General features: G+C 49.6%; 1 protein-coding gene across 1 annotated transcript; it reads left to right on the top strand.

Moving 5' to 3' along the window:
• The first annotated feature begins 10,001 nt into the window (after window positions 1-10,001).
• LOC109730267 (uncharacterized) lies at window positions 10,002-15,117 on the top strand. The gene is made up of 2 exons (XM_075999884.1): window positions 10,002-10,073; window positions 13,021-15,117. The coding sequence occupies exon 2, from the start codon at window positions 13,087-13,089 to the stop codon at window positions 14,572-14,574; it is 1,488 nt and encodes a 495-aa protein (XP_075855999.1). The 5' UTR covers window positions 10,002-10,073; window positions 13,021-13,086; the 3' UTR covers window positions 14,575-15,117.
• Window positions 15,118-16,337: the final 1,220 nt, after the last annotated feature.

Here is a 16,337-nt window from a genome sequence, read left to right as displayed (position 1 = left end):
GCCTTATTTTTTGGCTTTCCTATCTGTATGCCTTTTATTTCTTGCTCTTGTTTTATTGCATTGGCCTGGATTTCCGCAAAGGTGATGGTAGGAGTGGTCAGAATGGACACCCTGGCTTTTTTCCCCAATCTTTCACCATTTAGTGTGATGTAAACCGTAGGGTTGTATTCTTGTTGTTTGTTTTTGTTTTTGTGTGTGTGTGATGCCCTTATACCAGGTCAAAGTATTTGTTCTTTAATTCTAGTTTTCTGAGACTTTGTGTCATGAAGCAATATTGAATACGATCAAATGCATTTTTCTCTAGTCTGTTTATATGGTTAATTAAGAGTTTGATTTGTGGGTGTTGATCCAGTATTGAATTTCTGAGATAAATCTCACTTAATAACGGAATATTCTCTTTTTCTATTGTTGGGAAAGGCAGTCATGTGCAATCCATTGACCAACCTGCTCAGCTGCATAAAGATGGGCCTGCTACCTGGAGTATTTTCTTACTGGGAGATAAAGAGCTCTCACAGCCTGTGCTGCCATTATTGCCTTGAAGGTGAATATCTTTCCTTGTTCCAGGTTTGATGCATACTCCTTTGCTCTGCTTAAGTGCATGCATCTGTGGCCCTCAGGCTGCCATCCGTCTTTCTGTATTTCAGATCCCACATAGGGGAGGGTTGGCATGCTTCCATTACAGTATGAAATGAGGTGTATGCTGTCACACTGTCCCTTTCAGCTGTAGAACAAATCTGCTGGCCACGGGGGACGGGGGGCGGCATGGTAAACTCATTGCTAGGTGCTGGATCTTGTGCATACTCTCTCTCCCCTTGCTGCAAGTAAATGCTGTGCCACTTGAGCCTGGTGTGCATGTTGTCTGTTCTCAGCTACCTCCGTTCACTGCACTGGTTTCTTCCCTACGTGGCAGTTACCTGCCTTTTAACCTTGGCCAAACTTAAGTCTGTGGCATAGCCTGACCACCCAGTGAACAGGGAAACATATATATTGCTGGATTTGATTGGCTAACAGTCTGTCTAGGATTTTTTCATTTCTGTTTATGAAGGATATTGGTCTACAGTTTTCTTTTAATACCTTTATCTGTATTTGGTATCAGAGTACTGCTAGCCTCATAGAGTTAGTTGGGAATAATTGCTTAAGCTTCACTTTTCTGGAAGAATTTGTGTAGAATTGGTATTAGTGTTTCCTTAAAAGTTTTGTAGAATTCACCACTGAAACCATCTGGACCTGGAGTTTTCTTTATGGCAATGTGTTTAACTACAAATTTAAATTCTTTAGTAGATAAAGGGCTAGGGTTAGGGTCTATTCAGGTTATCAGTTATCTATCTTTTTGAGTGAGTTTTGGCAGTTCGTGTCTGTCAGGAGAATTTTTCATTTCATATAAGTTTTTGAATTTGTGGGCACAAATTTGTTCAAAATATTTTCAATTTTCCTTTTATTCTCTGCAGGGTCTGTAATGATGTCCCCTCTTTTATTTCTGATATTAGTGATGTGTGCCTTTTTTCTTGGTCAGTCTAGTTAAAGCACAAATTTTATTGATCTTTTACAAAACCAGCTTTTGGTTTTATTAATTTTCTCCACTTTTGTAGTGTCCTTTATTTCTGTACTTATATTCTTAATTTCCTTCCTTAAACTTACTTTTTATTTGATTTGATTTTCTGTTTTTAGGAATAGCTGGAGGGAGAAGTTTCCACTGTGGCAATGGCCGTTCCATTGGTGAGTTCTAGAGCTGAGATGCACCTTTAGTGTTGCCCAGAATGGAGGAAAATGGGCCAGGCTTTGTACTACCTCACTGGTCAGTCATTAGATGCTTCCCTGGGGGAAGGACTGAGTCAGTTCCCTTCCAGAAAGTGCAATTTTCGGAGATAGATTCAGATTGGAGCTCTCAGTTTATGACCTATCGAATCTCAGAAGCTGGAGAGATGTGCACCCTGGTACCAAAAGCAGACTGTGGGCAGAACACCAAAGCATCCACTTTGTTGACATACATGTTCTCAGATGAACTATGGAAGAACCCAAGCAAATTACTTAAGATGATAAAACTATGCTGAGATAAGTGTCAGTTCTGACAATATTTTGCTCTAAAATCTACCTTGTCTGATTTTAATATACCCACTCCAGCTTTCCTTTCATGAGTGTTAGCATCATATCTTTTCTCAACCACTTACTCTTGTGCCATTTATGTCTTTATATTCGATATAGGTACCTTGCAGAAGTATATATTTTGTTCTTGCTTTGTTATCCAATCCGAGCATTTATTTGTCATTGAATTGATATCGTTAGCCCTTTTATATTTAATGTAATTATCAAAAATAATTAAAACCTACTCTCTACCTATTTGTTTTCTATTTGTCCCATCTGTTATTTTTTTTTTCTTTTTTCTTCTTTGTTAGCACTTAATATTTTTTATTATTCCATTTGATCTTCATGGTTGCCTAATTATGTATACCTCTTCTGGAAATATTTTTTGTGGTTGCCCTAAAGTTTACAATGTAAACTTTAATTAATCACAATCTGCCTTCAAATAATATATTATTTCACATGCAGTATAAAAAACTTACAACAATATATACCCAATTTCTCCCTCTCATCTTTTGGGAAGGTCTAACAAAGTCTCCGCTAGCCCAAAGGGGAGATCTGAAGCAAAGATTGCCCGTAGGAGGAATATTTGTGGAAATTTATAGGCCATTTTACCTTTGATTTATTCAGTCATTGTCTGGTGGCCTCCCTGAGAAGCGTGTGGCCTTGATTACAACCTCATTGCTTAGTCATTGACCGGAAGATTGTGACTTCAGCTATATAATAGAGTCAGCCTCTGAAAGACATAAGAGGCTGTCATCTAATCACACTCCTTGAAGGTGTGCAACAAGTCCTTTCTTGAGGGGGACCTTATGTCACTGATTGAGTTGCCCTTGCTGCCTTGTAATCTATGGCTTGACGCTGGTAAGCACATATATAAGAGGATTGCTTTCCCTACCTCAGAAGGTAGACCATCCACACAGTTTTAATTGGCAGTGGTGGCCATTGTTCATCTTTTTGGAGGAAATTGTTCCTGTGCAAGACCTTGCCACTTTGCCTCTTCAGATATATCTGTACTCTTTAGGATTTTGTGTCTGTTTTAGTTTAGATATGTTTAGCTATAAACTCAGAAGAGATTCCAACTTGCATGCCCATACGTTAGTGGGTTTTGGTTAATTGCATAGCATATCTGCTCTTAGGAAGTGGCAAAATATGGGCCATCACAATGTATTTCTAAAACTGTAACAAACAGTGGAGGCTAACGCAACTGGAACATGTGATAAACTAGTGTGCATGTGCATGTGTGTATGAATATCCTCATTATTGTTTAACTCACAGTATTTTCTAATTTCCATTGTGACTTTTTCTTTTGTCCATTGGCTGCTTAGGGGTATGCTGTTTAATTTGCACAAATTTGTAAATTTCTGAAATTTACCTCTGCTGTTGATTTTCTATTTCATTCCATTGTGAGCAGAGAAAATACCATGTATAATTCCAATCCGTTTAAATTTATTGAGACTTGTCATGTGGCCTTACATATTGTCTATCTTAGAGAATGTTCCCTGTGTACTTGAGAGGAATATTCTGCTGTTTCAGGTGTTGTGTTCTATTCTATAGCTGTAGGTTAGCTCTGGTTGGTGCAAGTTGTGGAAATATTCTATATCCATGTTGATCTTCTATATAGTCATTATATATTTATTGAAAGTAGGATTTAAATTCTCCAGTTATTCTCCTTAAATTGTCTATTTCTCTCTTCGGTTCTGTTGGTGTTTTTTTCGTGTATTTTGGGGCTGTGTTATGAGGTACATGTACGTTTATAATGTTTGGTATTCTTGATAGATTGAAACTTTATCACTACAAAATGTCTTCCTTTGTCTATGGTAACAACCTTTATTTGAAAATCTATTGTCTGATATTGGTACAGCCACCTCAGCTCTCTTTTGGTTATGGATTGTATGTGAATACCTTTTGCCATATACTTACTTTTCAGCCTGTCTGTGTCTTTGAATCTAATGTGTATTTCTTGTAGTCAATATATAGTTACAAAACGTTTTTTAACACATTCTCCAAATCTCTGACTTTTAATTGGAGGGTTTCATACATTCAAAATTGGTGATAAGGTAAGATTAATGAATTTCAGTTATTAGCTTCCTAAGCACGTCATCTGACGTGGAGACAAATGCCCTCAAGTAGAGGCGGGGCCTAGGAGGAAGGGTGTAAGGATGGAGAAGTTTCCAAGTTGGGAGCTCCAGGTGGGCTGTGGTTCATGAAGCCCCATTTAGCTTCTGCTCTATTCAAAGTGCATTGAGGGTTCAGAGAGGCATGAAGATGGGGTGAGGACATTAAGGAGTTGAGTGTGAAAAAGAGAGCGCCTTACTCATGATTTCCAAAACGTTTATTCAGGAAAAGATTTTGGGTAGGTTACAAGGAAGTATGTAGCATGGCAAGATGGAAAGTACTACACACAAATAAGACTCCGGTGGCCCAAGGATAAAACCAGTGAGAAGGATGCATGGTGGAGCTTGCAGTAGGTTTAGGACTTCGAGAAAGCCCAGTCTCCAGGAAGACCTGCTTTGACCTCCAAGGCACCCTTGCAGCTCAGGGCCCAAGTGTGATTGTCCAGGTGATGCTACAACTGCCCTTTGGACCTGGGTACTGGAGGTTCAGTCCTGCAGAGGCTGTGTTGATGTTCAGGTGTGGGCCCTGCACTCTCATATACCTACCTGGCCTGGTCCCCTGTATTCCCAGCTAGCTGGGTGGCCCAATTCATCTCCTGCGAGCCAGGTCCCTGAGCAGGCTGACCATCAGGCACACGGTGGGGCGAGCGGGACCTAGCAGAGTACCCACGGGACATGAGCACTCCCACTGCATCCATGTGGGTGTCAGTAGCTGCGGGACTTGTTTGGACTGACCCTCAGTCTGGATGCTGGGCAACCTTAACTGTGCCCCCTGATGCTGTCTTGTGGATTTCCCTTGGCTGCACACACCCTGCGCCCTGCCGCCAGTCCCTGCTATCCCGATGCCAAGCCCCAGCTCAGGGACTTAGAAATGAGAGGAGACCTGGGAGCCCTTACTGGCTCAGGAAGGACCACAGGACACCTGCCAGGGGTAACTGCCATAGGGGAGGGCTGGCAAGAGCCAGGCAGGAAGTCAGCCCCTTGCCAAGGAGGCTGGAGTTCAGAGCAGGGCTTCAGCCATGAGTGCTGGAACAAGGAGGCTTCTCAGGGGAGCAGGAACCTCCTGAGAGGCCTCCCACCAGCCCCTCCGGGGGCAGGCTGAGGCCATCCAGACAACCGCGGGACCTTCCCACGGCTGGGCATGGGGAGGCTCTTGTCTGCTCTGCGCTGCCCCGGTCAGGATTGGTTCATACCTGAGTGGCGTGTGCCCACCCAGGAGGCTGCCGTGAAGGCTGCTGGGGCCTGGAAATGCCTCCAGGGGAGGCCGTGGAGGGCGTGTGCCCTAGCTGCTGCAGCCCTGCAGTCCTTTCCTGCCCCAGGACAATCTCCAAGTTGGTCGTATTTTTTTTTTTTTCTGGGAAAGGTGGCTCAGTGTCCCTGTTTCCATCCTGGATTGCCATGAAGGAGTCTACCTTGGGTACTGTCCTGGGAACGTCTGGTTCATGACATGGTGCAGGGCTCAAGCTGACCTGCAGCCCATTCTACTTCTACGCGTGTCCCTGGCCAGCCTAGGGCAGTTTGGATGGGTGTAGCATATGATCCTCCTTAAACCTCTCCAACCTCATCATAGCCTACATCCTTCAGGGACATCAAAGCCCTCTCCTTCCTGGCTCTTTCCAAATCCTAATTTGGTTTTAGGATATTCTGGCACCTGGGGGAGTATCCTAATGACCACTGATTGCACAATCTGCGTCAGGCGTTAGTCTGCTCATACTTCCTGTTTGGGGACACCGAGGTCCTTGCTGGCTCTTTGGGTAGCTGACAAAACAGTCCTGTCTTGCTCAAACATTCTGAATCAACTTCAGAAAGAGGAATTTCATAGGCACCTTAACAAAGTGATTAGTTTAATTACAGTCCGGGCATTACATGGGGGATCATTTGAATAGTACCTCACAAGCATAGCAATTTGTCAGTCATTCACATAGCAATCATCATTATTTACCAAACACTAAGAAGGTTACATCATATGCTGCCAGTTCTGTCGGAACCACAATGTCTTTGAGGGGTCTTCCTACCTAGGGAATGTCAAATAAGGATAACTGCACGTGAGCCCCAGCACGGTTCCCGAGAAGATGTAGTGAAGAGACAGGAAGGACAAAGCTCCAAGTGGCAGACTGACGTCAGCTGCAGGAGAGTATGGGCAAGTGCGGGCACAGCAGCAGGGGTGATGAAGTCTCAGGGATTGATACTGGAAAGTGGAGCCCAGTCTGAAGGCCAAGTGGGTTCTTGGCTTTGCACAGGGAATGAATAATTCAAGAGCAAGCTGACAGAGTAAGCAAAAGCAAGTTTATTGAAGTAAGGTAAGGGAAAAAGGGAGGCTGCCCCATGGACAGGGCAGTGGCTATCTCTCAGAGCAACAGAGAGTAGCACTTTGTGAGTTTCTGGGGTCTTATTTTGTACCTTCTATTTAATTTTGTGTTAAGTGGAGGGAAGATTGTTCATGAGTTTCCTGGGAAAGGGGTAGAGATTTCCCGGAACTGAGGCTTCTTCCTCTTTTTTAAACCATAAAGGGTAATTTCTGGGAGCTGCCATGGCATCTGTAAACTGTCATGGCACTGGTGAGAGTTTCCTTTACTGTTCTAATACATTACAAGCAGGGTATAATGAACGGTTAGAGTAACCCGAGGTCGTTCTTCGTGGCCATCTTGGTTCCAGCTGGTGTTGGCCGGCTTTCCCACCACCTCCTGTTTTATCAGAGACCTTGATTTGCTTCTTAGGAGTCTTTATCAAGCAGGGCCTGCCAATTCCCTATCTCTGGATGGACTCCGGAAGGCGGAAACCCTCAATCCCAACAGGGCCGTGTAGACTGTTGAATTCTGATTTGTGAGGACTAGTGTGTTGACTTTCGGATCAAAGTGCAATGGTAAGAGGACCAGGGCATCAGGGCAAAGGCTGCAGCTGCTTTCTCAGAGGGGAGAGTGTTCAGCCAGCCGTGGGTATGGAGGGCCTCCCATGTTGACTTCCCCAGGAGGCCAGGAGCAGAGAACAGGGCCTGGGAAAGCAGGTCTATGGAGTCCCCTTTAAACTCAGTTGCTTATATGGTCCAGACTCCAACAATTGGAGGATGGTGGGGAGCGTTCAAACTGTGGCTGTTTGGGTGGTTGAGAGAGTTGAAAATGCCGCGAGGTTTTAGTGCAGAGAGGCTCCAAATACTAGGACCTTGGAGCTGGCAGTCCTTCATTCATTCCACAAATGAGTCCTGAGCATGTCCCGTGTGCCAGGCACTGCCCTAGGCTCTGAGGACACAGCATTGAACAAATGCCCTGCCTCTGTGGAGCTTATATGCTGGTGGGTGGGGAAGGGGCAGACACACAATGAATGAGGAGACAAAGCAGAAATTGGAAGTGACTTTCCTGGTGGTAAATGCTATGGAAACAAATTGAATCTGGAGAGAGAACTGAGTAAGGAGTGTTGGCAACGGGATGACAGGAGCAATTGCAGTTTTAAAAAGGGTACTCGTAGCAGGCCTCACAGAGAGGACATTGGGAGAGACCAAGGGTGTCTGGGAAGGAGTACTAGCAGTATTACAGGAGCAAGTGTCTACAAGAGAACAAAAGCTTGCAGTAGCTCAGGGCCCTGGAGCAGAGAGCAGGGGTCTAGGGAGGCTGGTCTGGAGGGTCTTGTGAGCCAGGTACTGGGTATGGCCCCATCCTTTGGCCACAGGCTACCTGAGACACAGTTTGGCTGCACTGTGCCATCAACTGACATATCAGATGCAGGGTCCTATCCCAGGTTACTGAGTTACTTTACATCATTCCAGCATTTGACAAGTGCAGGAGGTAGGGGTAGCGTTGGACCCAGATTAGCCATGCAGTGAAGATTGTTGACACTAGATATCAGGTATGTTTGGTGTATCATACTATTCCCTACATGTTTGAGACATTCTGTAATAAAAAGTTTCTATTATAAATATCATGCCATTAAATTTGAAATCTTAAGGGAAATGGCCTCTACTTTAGGAAAAGATTGACCAAATTGATCCATAAAGAAATAAAACACTTTAACTGAGCATTACAAACCAAAACTATAGTCTCAGCCCAACCTACCTACAAATGATCCAGGAAAAGGATGTTTTGGAGGCCACTTTTACCAAATCAGCAGAAAGAACTCATTGCCATCCTTAGCAAACCCTTTCAAATTATAAAAAATGACGGGCAATTGTGCAATTTATTTTCCCAGACTAGTATTCCTTTTTCAAATACCAGAGTAGGACCTCACCATGAAAAGAACACTGAAGCCAGAATCACTCACAGAGCAGCAAATATTCTAAACAAATCAATAGCAAATTCAACATGGCAGTGTATTAAGTGGGCAAACAGATGCATCCAAGGAATGAAAGTACAATTTGATATTTAAAAGTACTTTCAACTGTGATTCTCTATGTTAACAAGATCATGGAGAAAAACATATAATCCCATCATGGATACAGAAAAATTCTTTGAAAGAAACGTAAAAAGAGTTCATGGTGAAAATGCTAAGGCCAGGCACGGTGGCTCACGTCTGTAATCCTAGCACTCTGAGAGGCCAAGGGAGAAAGATCGCTTGAACTCAGGTGTTCAAGACCAGCCTGAGCAAGAGAGAGAACCCCGTCTCTACTAAAACTAGAAAAAAATTAGCTGGGGTGGGGTGGGGGGTTGGGGGTGGGCGCCAGATTGTAGTCCCTGCTACTTGGGAGGCTGAGGCAGGATAGCCTGAGCCCAGGAGTTTGAGGTTGCTGTGAGCTATGACGACGCCACTGCACTCTACCTGGGGCGACAGAGCGAAAGAAAAAAAATGTCAGATAACTTAAAAAAGAAAAGGCAGAACTTCCTTAAATCCCCTCCCGCCCCCAGCTGCTCAGCTTTCTTCCCTATATAAAATAAATCCTGGCCGGCGCGGTGGCTCACGCCTGTAATCCTAGCACTCTGGGAGGCCCAGGCGGTCGGATTGCTCGAGGTCGGGAGTTCCAAACCAGCCTGAGTAAGAGCGAGCCCGGTCTCTACTATAAAATAGAAAGAAATTAATTGTCCAACTAATATATAGACAAACAATATAGTCCTGGGCCGGCCATGATGGCGCATGCCTGTAGTTCCCGCTACTCGGGAGGCTGAGGCAGCAGGATCGCTTGAGCCCAGGAGTTTGAGGTTGCTGTGAGCTAGGCTGACGCCAGGGCACTCACTCTAGCCTGGGCAACAAAGCGAGACTCTGTCTCAATACATACATACATACATACATATATACATACAAAATAAAATAAAATAAAATCAATCCTTTAGAACACAAGGTTTCAAAGTATACGTGTGGCCGGGGAAGAGCCCGGCGGGAAGGTGCCCGTCTTGTCCCACAGGCCACTGCAATCCCGGGCGCTGCAGCCCCCACCCGACATCCGGCCTGGGACCCGCAGACATTCTCGGCAAGGGCTGCAGCTGAGCCCATGCTCAGGGGTGGCGGGGACAGGGACCGCTCGCCGGGCACTTAATCAAAGAGCAGGAAACCACGATGAGGACCCTCAGGAGTGAGGACAGAGGGTCCACACGCCCCACAGAGAGGGCCCACAGGGTCCTGCTCGGCTCCTGCTGGCAGCCCTGGGACACCCGGCATGTCCCCCGCCTGACCACTGCCCCCAACGGCCACCTCAGGTGACTCCGGGAGTCAGAGCCTCGTGAGACCCGAGGCCCTGTCAGGTCCAGAGAGGGCGGGGCCCCGGCCCTGCCAGGCATCAGGGGCGGGACCCTGAGGGAGACTGAGGCCTCCCACCACCAATCCCGTTCCACCCCTGCTGTCAGCCCTGGGAAACCCATTATATCGGGCCCAGGATGTGACGTCCACCGACTTCCGCCTGGGGGGATGACAGAGGCGAGGCCTTTGGTGTGAGATCCAGACTTCAGGTGCTCAGAGGTGAGAGGGCCGAGGTTCTGTTAGGAGAGAGGTGAGACGCTGAGGGAGGACTGAGGAGGCCCCACCCCAGGTAGAGGGTCCCCAAATAATCCAGCTCCCCGCCTGCTGTCAGCGGTGGACCACCCCCGCGACAGACGCCTCAGGCTGAGCCCCTCCCCCAGCTTATTCCTCAGAGGACTCTGGGGGTCAGAGCCTGGTGTGACCCAGGCCGACTACGGTCCATAGAGGGGGGATCCAGGCTGGGCCACATCCCGATAGGGGGCCCCACAGTCCATCCTTGCCTGGCTGTCAGCCCTGGGAAGCCCCTGGTATGGGCCCGGATGTGACATACACCGACGTCCGCCAGGGGGCTGACTGAGGCGAGGGCCTTTGAGGTCCAGACTTCCGGTAGACCGGGAGGAGAAGGCCCAGGCTGTGTTAGGAGTGAGGTGAGATGACGAGGGTGGGCTGAGGAGGCCCGACCCCAATGTAGAGGGGCCCAAATAATCCATCTCGACCTCTACTGTCAGCCCTGGGAAGCCCCGATTGTTGGGGTGGGGCGGGATCTGACATCCACCGACGTCCGACTGGGGGGCCTGAGGGAGGTGAAGGTTGTTGGTCTGAGATTCGGACTTTAGGTTGGCGGAGGGGAGAGGGCCCAGCCTTTGTTAGGAGTGAGGTGAGATGATGAGGGTGGACTGAGTGGACCCCGCCCCAGGTAGAGGGTCCCCAAATACTCCAGCTGTGCCCCTGCTACCAGCGGTGGACCACCGCGGCACAGACGTGTCAGGCTGAGCCCCTCTCCCTTAGGATTTATGGGACTCTGGGAGTCGGAGCCTGGTGTCACCGGTGTCTGACTCAGCAGCATAAAGGTCTTGCCCTAAGGGAGGACAGAGAGCCCCCCCTTACACCCCTATAGGGGGCCCCACAGTCCATCCTTGTCCCTGCTGTCAGCCCTGGGAAGCCCCGGGTGATGAGGGGGGCCAGATGTGACGTCCACCGACTTCCTTCCAGGGGGTTGATAGCGGCAAGGACCTTGGTCTGAGGTAGAGACTCCAGGTCAGCTGAGGGGAGAGGGCCCAGGCTCTGTTAGAAGTCAAGGTGAGATGCTGAGGGTGGACTGAGGGGGCCCCCACGCAGGTTGAGGGGCCCCGAATAATCCAGCTCTGTCCGTGCTGTCAGTCTGGGGAAGCCCTGGTGTAGGGGCACCCAGGCAATACTGAGGACCCCATAGAATCACCCCTGTCCCTTCTGTGACCCTGGGAGGCCTTGAACAGACTTTAGACTGAGATGCCTCCCGAATTCAGCCTTGGGAATCTGATGGGTTAGGATGCAGGGGTGGGGACCCAGGCCCTGCCAGGGGACAATGGGAGGAGGCAGAGGGAGGACAATGAGGACCTTATCCCCCAGTACAGAGGGGGACCTCAGCACTGGGAGGCCCTGGGCAGCGTGGCCAGATGCGGTGTGTCTTTGCTTCTGCCTTCGTGGTGTCAGGGAGGGCACGGCCTTGGTCAGAGGTGTGGGGCCTCAGTTCAGCAGAGGGAGCAGTCCCAGGGTCCAGAGCGAGGACTCGGCGGTCCCCCATCCCAGACATGGAAAACCTGCCCCTGCTCTCTGCCCTGGGAGGCCCGGGGCAGGACTGTGGGGGAGAGACGTGGCCCCACACTTCCTCCTTGGGTTCTCAGGGAGATGGTGGCCTTGGTCTGCAAGATGCATCTGCAGGTCAGCCGATGGGAAAAGGTCCAGTCCCTGTGAGGGGTAAATATGAGTACCTTGAGGACACTGTCGACAGACGAGGCCCGTCCCCCCGGAAACCCACTTTTTCTGTGAGCCTGGGAAACCTCACACAGGGTGTCCTTGTGTGCTGCACCCTCCCTCCTGTCTCCTGGGTCTCAGGGAGGTGACAGCCTGGGTCAGAGGGACAAGGACTGTCAGCAGAGGGAGGAGTCCCAGGATCTACAAGGCCCCATGTGTGCACCCTAGCCAGTGAGGACTGAAGTTAACCCCAGCCTAGAACACTGCCAGGAGCTCTACAGAAATATGCCCTGGCCCTGCTGACAGCCCTGGAAACCCTGCACAAAGCTATCAGGCTGAGGTCCCCTCTCTCATATCTGGATCATCTGTCAGGGAGGTGAAGGCCTTGGTCTGAGGGGGCTACACACAGGTCAGCAGAGGGAGGGTCCCAGTCCCTGGCAGGCAGCAAGGTGAGGACCAAGCAGTTTCCTCCCCGAGGACATACGGACCCCACTGAATCTGGCCACCACCTGCTGTCTTGTCTCAGAGGCCCTGGGCAGCCGTGGCCAGATGTGGGGCCCACTCACTGCCTTCTGCTCCGTATCAGGGATGTGAGCTCCTGTTCTGAGAGTTTGCAGGCCACTAGAGGGGTGGGGGTCTAGGGGCCTCGAGGCAACAGATGAGAAAACTGAGTCAGCACAAAAGGGCCCATGTACCCCAGGACAGTGGGGACCCGAGAGAGCCCAGCCTAAGCTCCTGACAGCACTGAGGGAACCAGGACTGTGTGTGTATCTGCAGCCTCTGGGCCACTCACTTCCTCTTACATGGGCTTCAGGAGCCCACAGTGAGACCTTGGGCTGAGGCAGTGTCCTCAGGTCACCGAGCAGTGTAGCAGGTCACCGAGGCCCAGGCAGTGTCAGGAGTCAAGGTGAGAGGCGCACACCCTGAATGTGTGCCAGAGGCCCTGCCTTTCCCAGGACACAGGGGACCCAATAGTGCCTGACCCCATCACCCACCCACTGTCAGCCCTGGAGCCTCGTGCTCTGCCGGCCTGCTGCCCTCTGGGAGCCATATTGCTTCCTCATTGAGACGTTCAGGAGACAAGCCGACCAGGAGAGGAGCCCTGGGAGGCCCCAGAGCATCACCTAAGGAGAAGGCTTGTAGACTGGCCTTTGTTAGAGTCCCCAGGGTGTGGTTCTCACTGAGGCCGCTGACATGCCCCCTCTCTTCTCAGGCCTGTGTGTCTCCATCACCCATCTCCTGCCCACACTCCTGTGTGCTGTACCTGACCAGAGCCATCATGCCTCACCACCACGATGATCAAAGAAATCAGTGCGGCAGTCTTGAGAAAGGCCTTCAGGCCCAAAGGGTGGCTCAGGGCCTGGTAGGTGCACAAGCTCCCGGGGCTCAGGAGGAGGAGGTGGCTACCTCCTCTACTGTGATCCCCAGCATCCTGGAGGAGGCTGGTGCTGCTGAAACACCGAGTCCTCCCGGGAGTCCTGAGGGAGACTCGTCCTCCCCCACTAGCCTGGCCTCCAGTCCAGAGTACGACTCGGATGAGGGATCCGGCAGTGAAGCAGAGGAGGGGCCAAGCACTTACAAGGATCCAGAAGACTCGGCCTCCAGTCCAGAGCACCACTCCGATGAGGGATCCAGCATCGAAGAAGAGGAGGGGCCGAGCACTCCTGAGGATCCATCGGACCCGGCCTCCAGTCCAGAGCACCACTCCGATGAGGGATCCAGCAGTGAAGCAGAGGAGGGGCCAAGCACTTACAAGGATCCAGAAGACTCGGCCTCCAGTCCAGAGCACCACTCCGATGAGGGATCCAGCATCGAAGAAGAGGAGGGGCCGAGCACTCCTGAGGATCCATCAGACCCGGCCTCCAGTCCAGAGCACCACTCCGATGAGGAATCCGGCAGCGAAGAAGAGGAGGGGCCGAGCACTCCTGAGGATCCATCGGACCCGGCCTCCAGTCCAGAGCACCACTCCGATGAGGAATCCGGCAGCGAAGAAGAGGAGGGGCCGAGCACTCCTGAGGATCCATCGGACCCGGCCTCCAGTCCAGAGCACCACTCCGATGAGGGATCCAGCAGCGAAGAAGAGGAGGGGCAGAGTACTCCTGAGGATCCATCAGACCCGGCGTCCGTGCTGCAAGAGGCACTAGAAGAGAGGATGTCTGATTTGGTTCATTTCCTGCTCCTCAAGTATCGCTTCAAGGATCCGATCACCAAGGCAGAAATGCTGAATATTGTCCTCAATGATTACCAAGATCACTTCCCTGAGATCTTTATGAAAGCGTCCGAGTGCATGCAGATGGTCTTTGGCGTGGATGTGAAGGAAGTGGATCCTGCCGGCCACTCCTATGTTCTCGTCACCACCCTGGGCCTCACCTACTATGAGGAGCTGAATGATGACCAGCGTTTTCCTAAGTCCGGTCTCCTGATCATCATGCTGGGTTTGATCCTCTTCGAGGGCGACTGCGCCCCGGAGGAGGTCATCTGGGAAGCCCTGGGCGGGATGGGGGTGCATGCTGGGAGTGAGCATTATATCTACGGGGAGCCCCGGAAGCTCATCACCCAGGATTGGGTGCAGGAAGGGTACCTGGAATACCGGCAGGTGCCCGACAGCGATCCTGCATGTTATGAGTTCCTGTGGGGTCCAAGGGCCCATGCGGAAACCAGCAAGATGAAAGTCCTGGAGTATGTGCTCAAGGTCAATCGGAGCGATCACAGATCCTTCCCACTCCTGTATGAAGAGTCTGTGAGAGATGAGGAAGAGGGGGCGTGAGCAAGAGTTGCAGCCAGCTATGGGGGGAGGGCCCAGGGCCAGTGCACATCCGCGTCCCCTTCCAGCAGCTCCTCCTGCCCCATGAGAAATGAGTCCTCTCTCTACTCTGTGTTTGAAGAGAGCAGGCAGTGTTTTAAGTAGTGGAGGGTCCGAGTAGCTTGGGGAAACCACCAGAGCATAACATTTTGTGCTCCTGTTACATTTGGGTGACTTAGAAATTGACGTTTGTTTTCCTTTTGGCATTTTAAAAAATTTGTTCTTTTTCATTGAAGATTTAGTTAGCTTCACCACCTAAGTTGGTGAATGATATTGACCACACATGTAATTTTATCAAATGTAAGAGTTCACTGTTTTGTAAAACGAACGAGGAAACCTTCCATTTCATGTTGTTGCTTGGAACAAGGTGGAATTGGAATTTTCATTGCAATAGGAATTTTCTTAGAAATGTGAAAGAATGTTGCATTTAAATATATGGAGCTATGAAATAGAGCAATAAAATTTAAAGACAGTTATTTCTTGGCAGCTTATTCCTTTTCATGTGTTTTTCTATGAAATTAAAATGTATGCATGTATGTGAATTTTCTTGTCTTATTTCAGAATGTAGGAGAAATTTAATCTCAATAAATAAGAGCCCCTGCTCCCTGGCACATTGGTTCCCCAAGTATCCATTGAGCACCTGCTCTTTGGAAGGCCCTGGGTTAACGGAGACACTAGGGTGAGCCAGACCCGCCCCTGCCCATAGAATGAGAGAGTCTAGGAGCTGCAGTCATATAATTAAGGTGGCGAGATGCCCTCTAAGTCCTAAAGAACAAGTGACGGAAGGGTTGAAGGGTGGTGCTTCTGGTGAGAGCAGTGGGGTGTGGGTGCCCTGAGCCAGGGCGGTTTGGGGCTTTGGGAAACTGCAGTTCCTTCTGTGGGAGTTGGTTTTAATGAAGCTGGGTGGTGGCAGGGCCGGACTCTCAGACCATGTGACTTGTCACTTAGGGCTGATGTCAAAACCTGGAAGGGAGAACTGCCCTGAGCAGTTCCTTCTGGATGATGAGAAAAGGAGAGAGGAATCTCCCCCTGGGGCAGAAGTGGAAGGCGTCCCATGCTCTTAGCCCACTGTGGCTGAGCACAGTACAGGAACCAGGTGATTGACTCCCGTTGTCTGCAGGTAGTCCCTGCGGGATAAGGGTGACTCTCCCATGAAGTAAGGCCCAGAAGCCACTGGCCAGGTATTCATCTGCCCCCTCCCCCCACCCCCGGGAGAACCAGAGCTGACCCTATTAAAACTGAATTTTAATTAGGTCGTTTGTAGTGTAAGTTGGACAACTGTAAGCAAGATCTAGATTTGGGGTGGTGATGAAATGAATGAAAATAGTGGTTTAGATGGAAGAGAAGCTGGGAGGAAGGAAAGTAGTTGGGCCTTAACTCCATGTAATATTAGGATATTCACGTTAGATGCACCTAACTGGGGAAGACTCCCAGACACTTACTTACTGAAATAATAAATCCTCGTGGAACATTTACTGGGCAGCATTTTTGTGTGATTTTCGGTTCAGGTTTTTATTCAGCTGCGAATTCTCTGAAATGACCTGGAGGACAAAAGTATTTTCTGGAGGACACAGTGGGTCCAGGGTCAAAAATCATATTAGAAAGAATTGACAGTGGTTAAAGTTGCCATGTACGCCAGGCACTGTGCCAGGTGTTTTAGTACATTTCCTACATCCCAACATTCCTACAAGACACTACTTAAATCCACGTTACAGACGAAGAACCTG

Source organism: Microcebus murinus, unplaced genomic scaffold (genome assembly GCF_040939455.1).
Source record: "Microcebus murinus isolate Inina unplaced genomic scaffold, M.murinus_Inina_mat1.0 scaf027_hap2_Mmur4.0, whole genome shotgun sequence".
Lineage (NCBI taxonomy): Eukaryota > Metazoa > Chordata > Mammalia > Primates > Cheirogaleidae > Microcebus > Microcebus murinus.
Note: the sequence above shows the minus strand (reverse complement) of the source record. Positions and strands in the feature narration are given on the sequence as shown.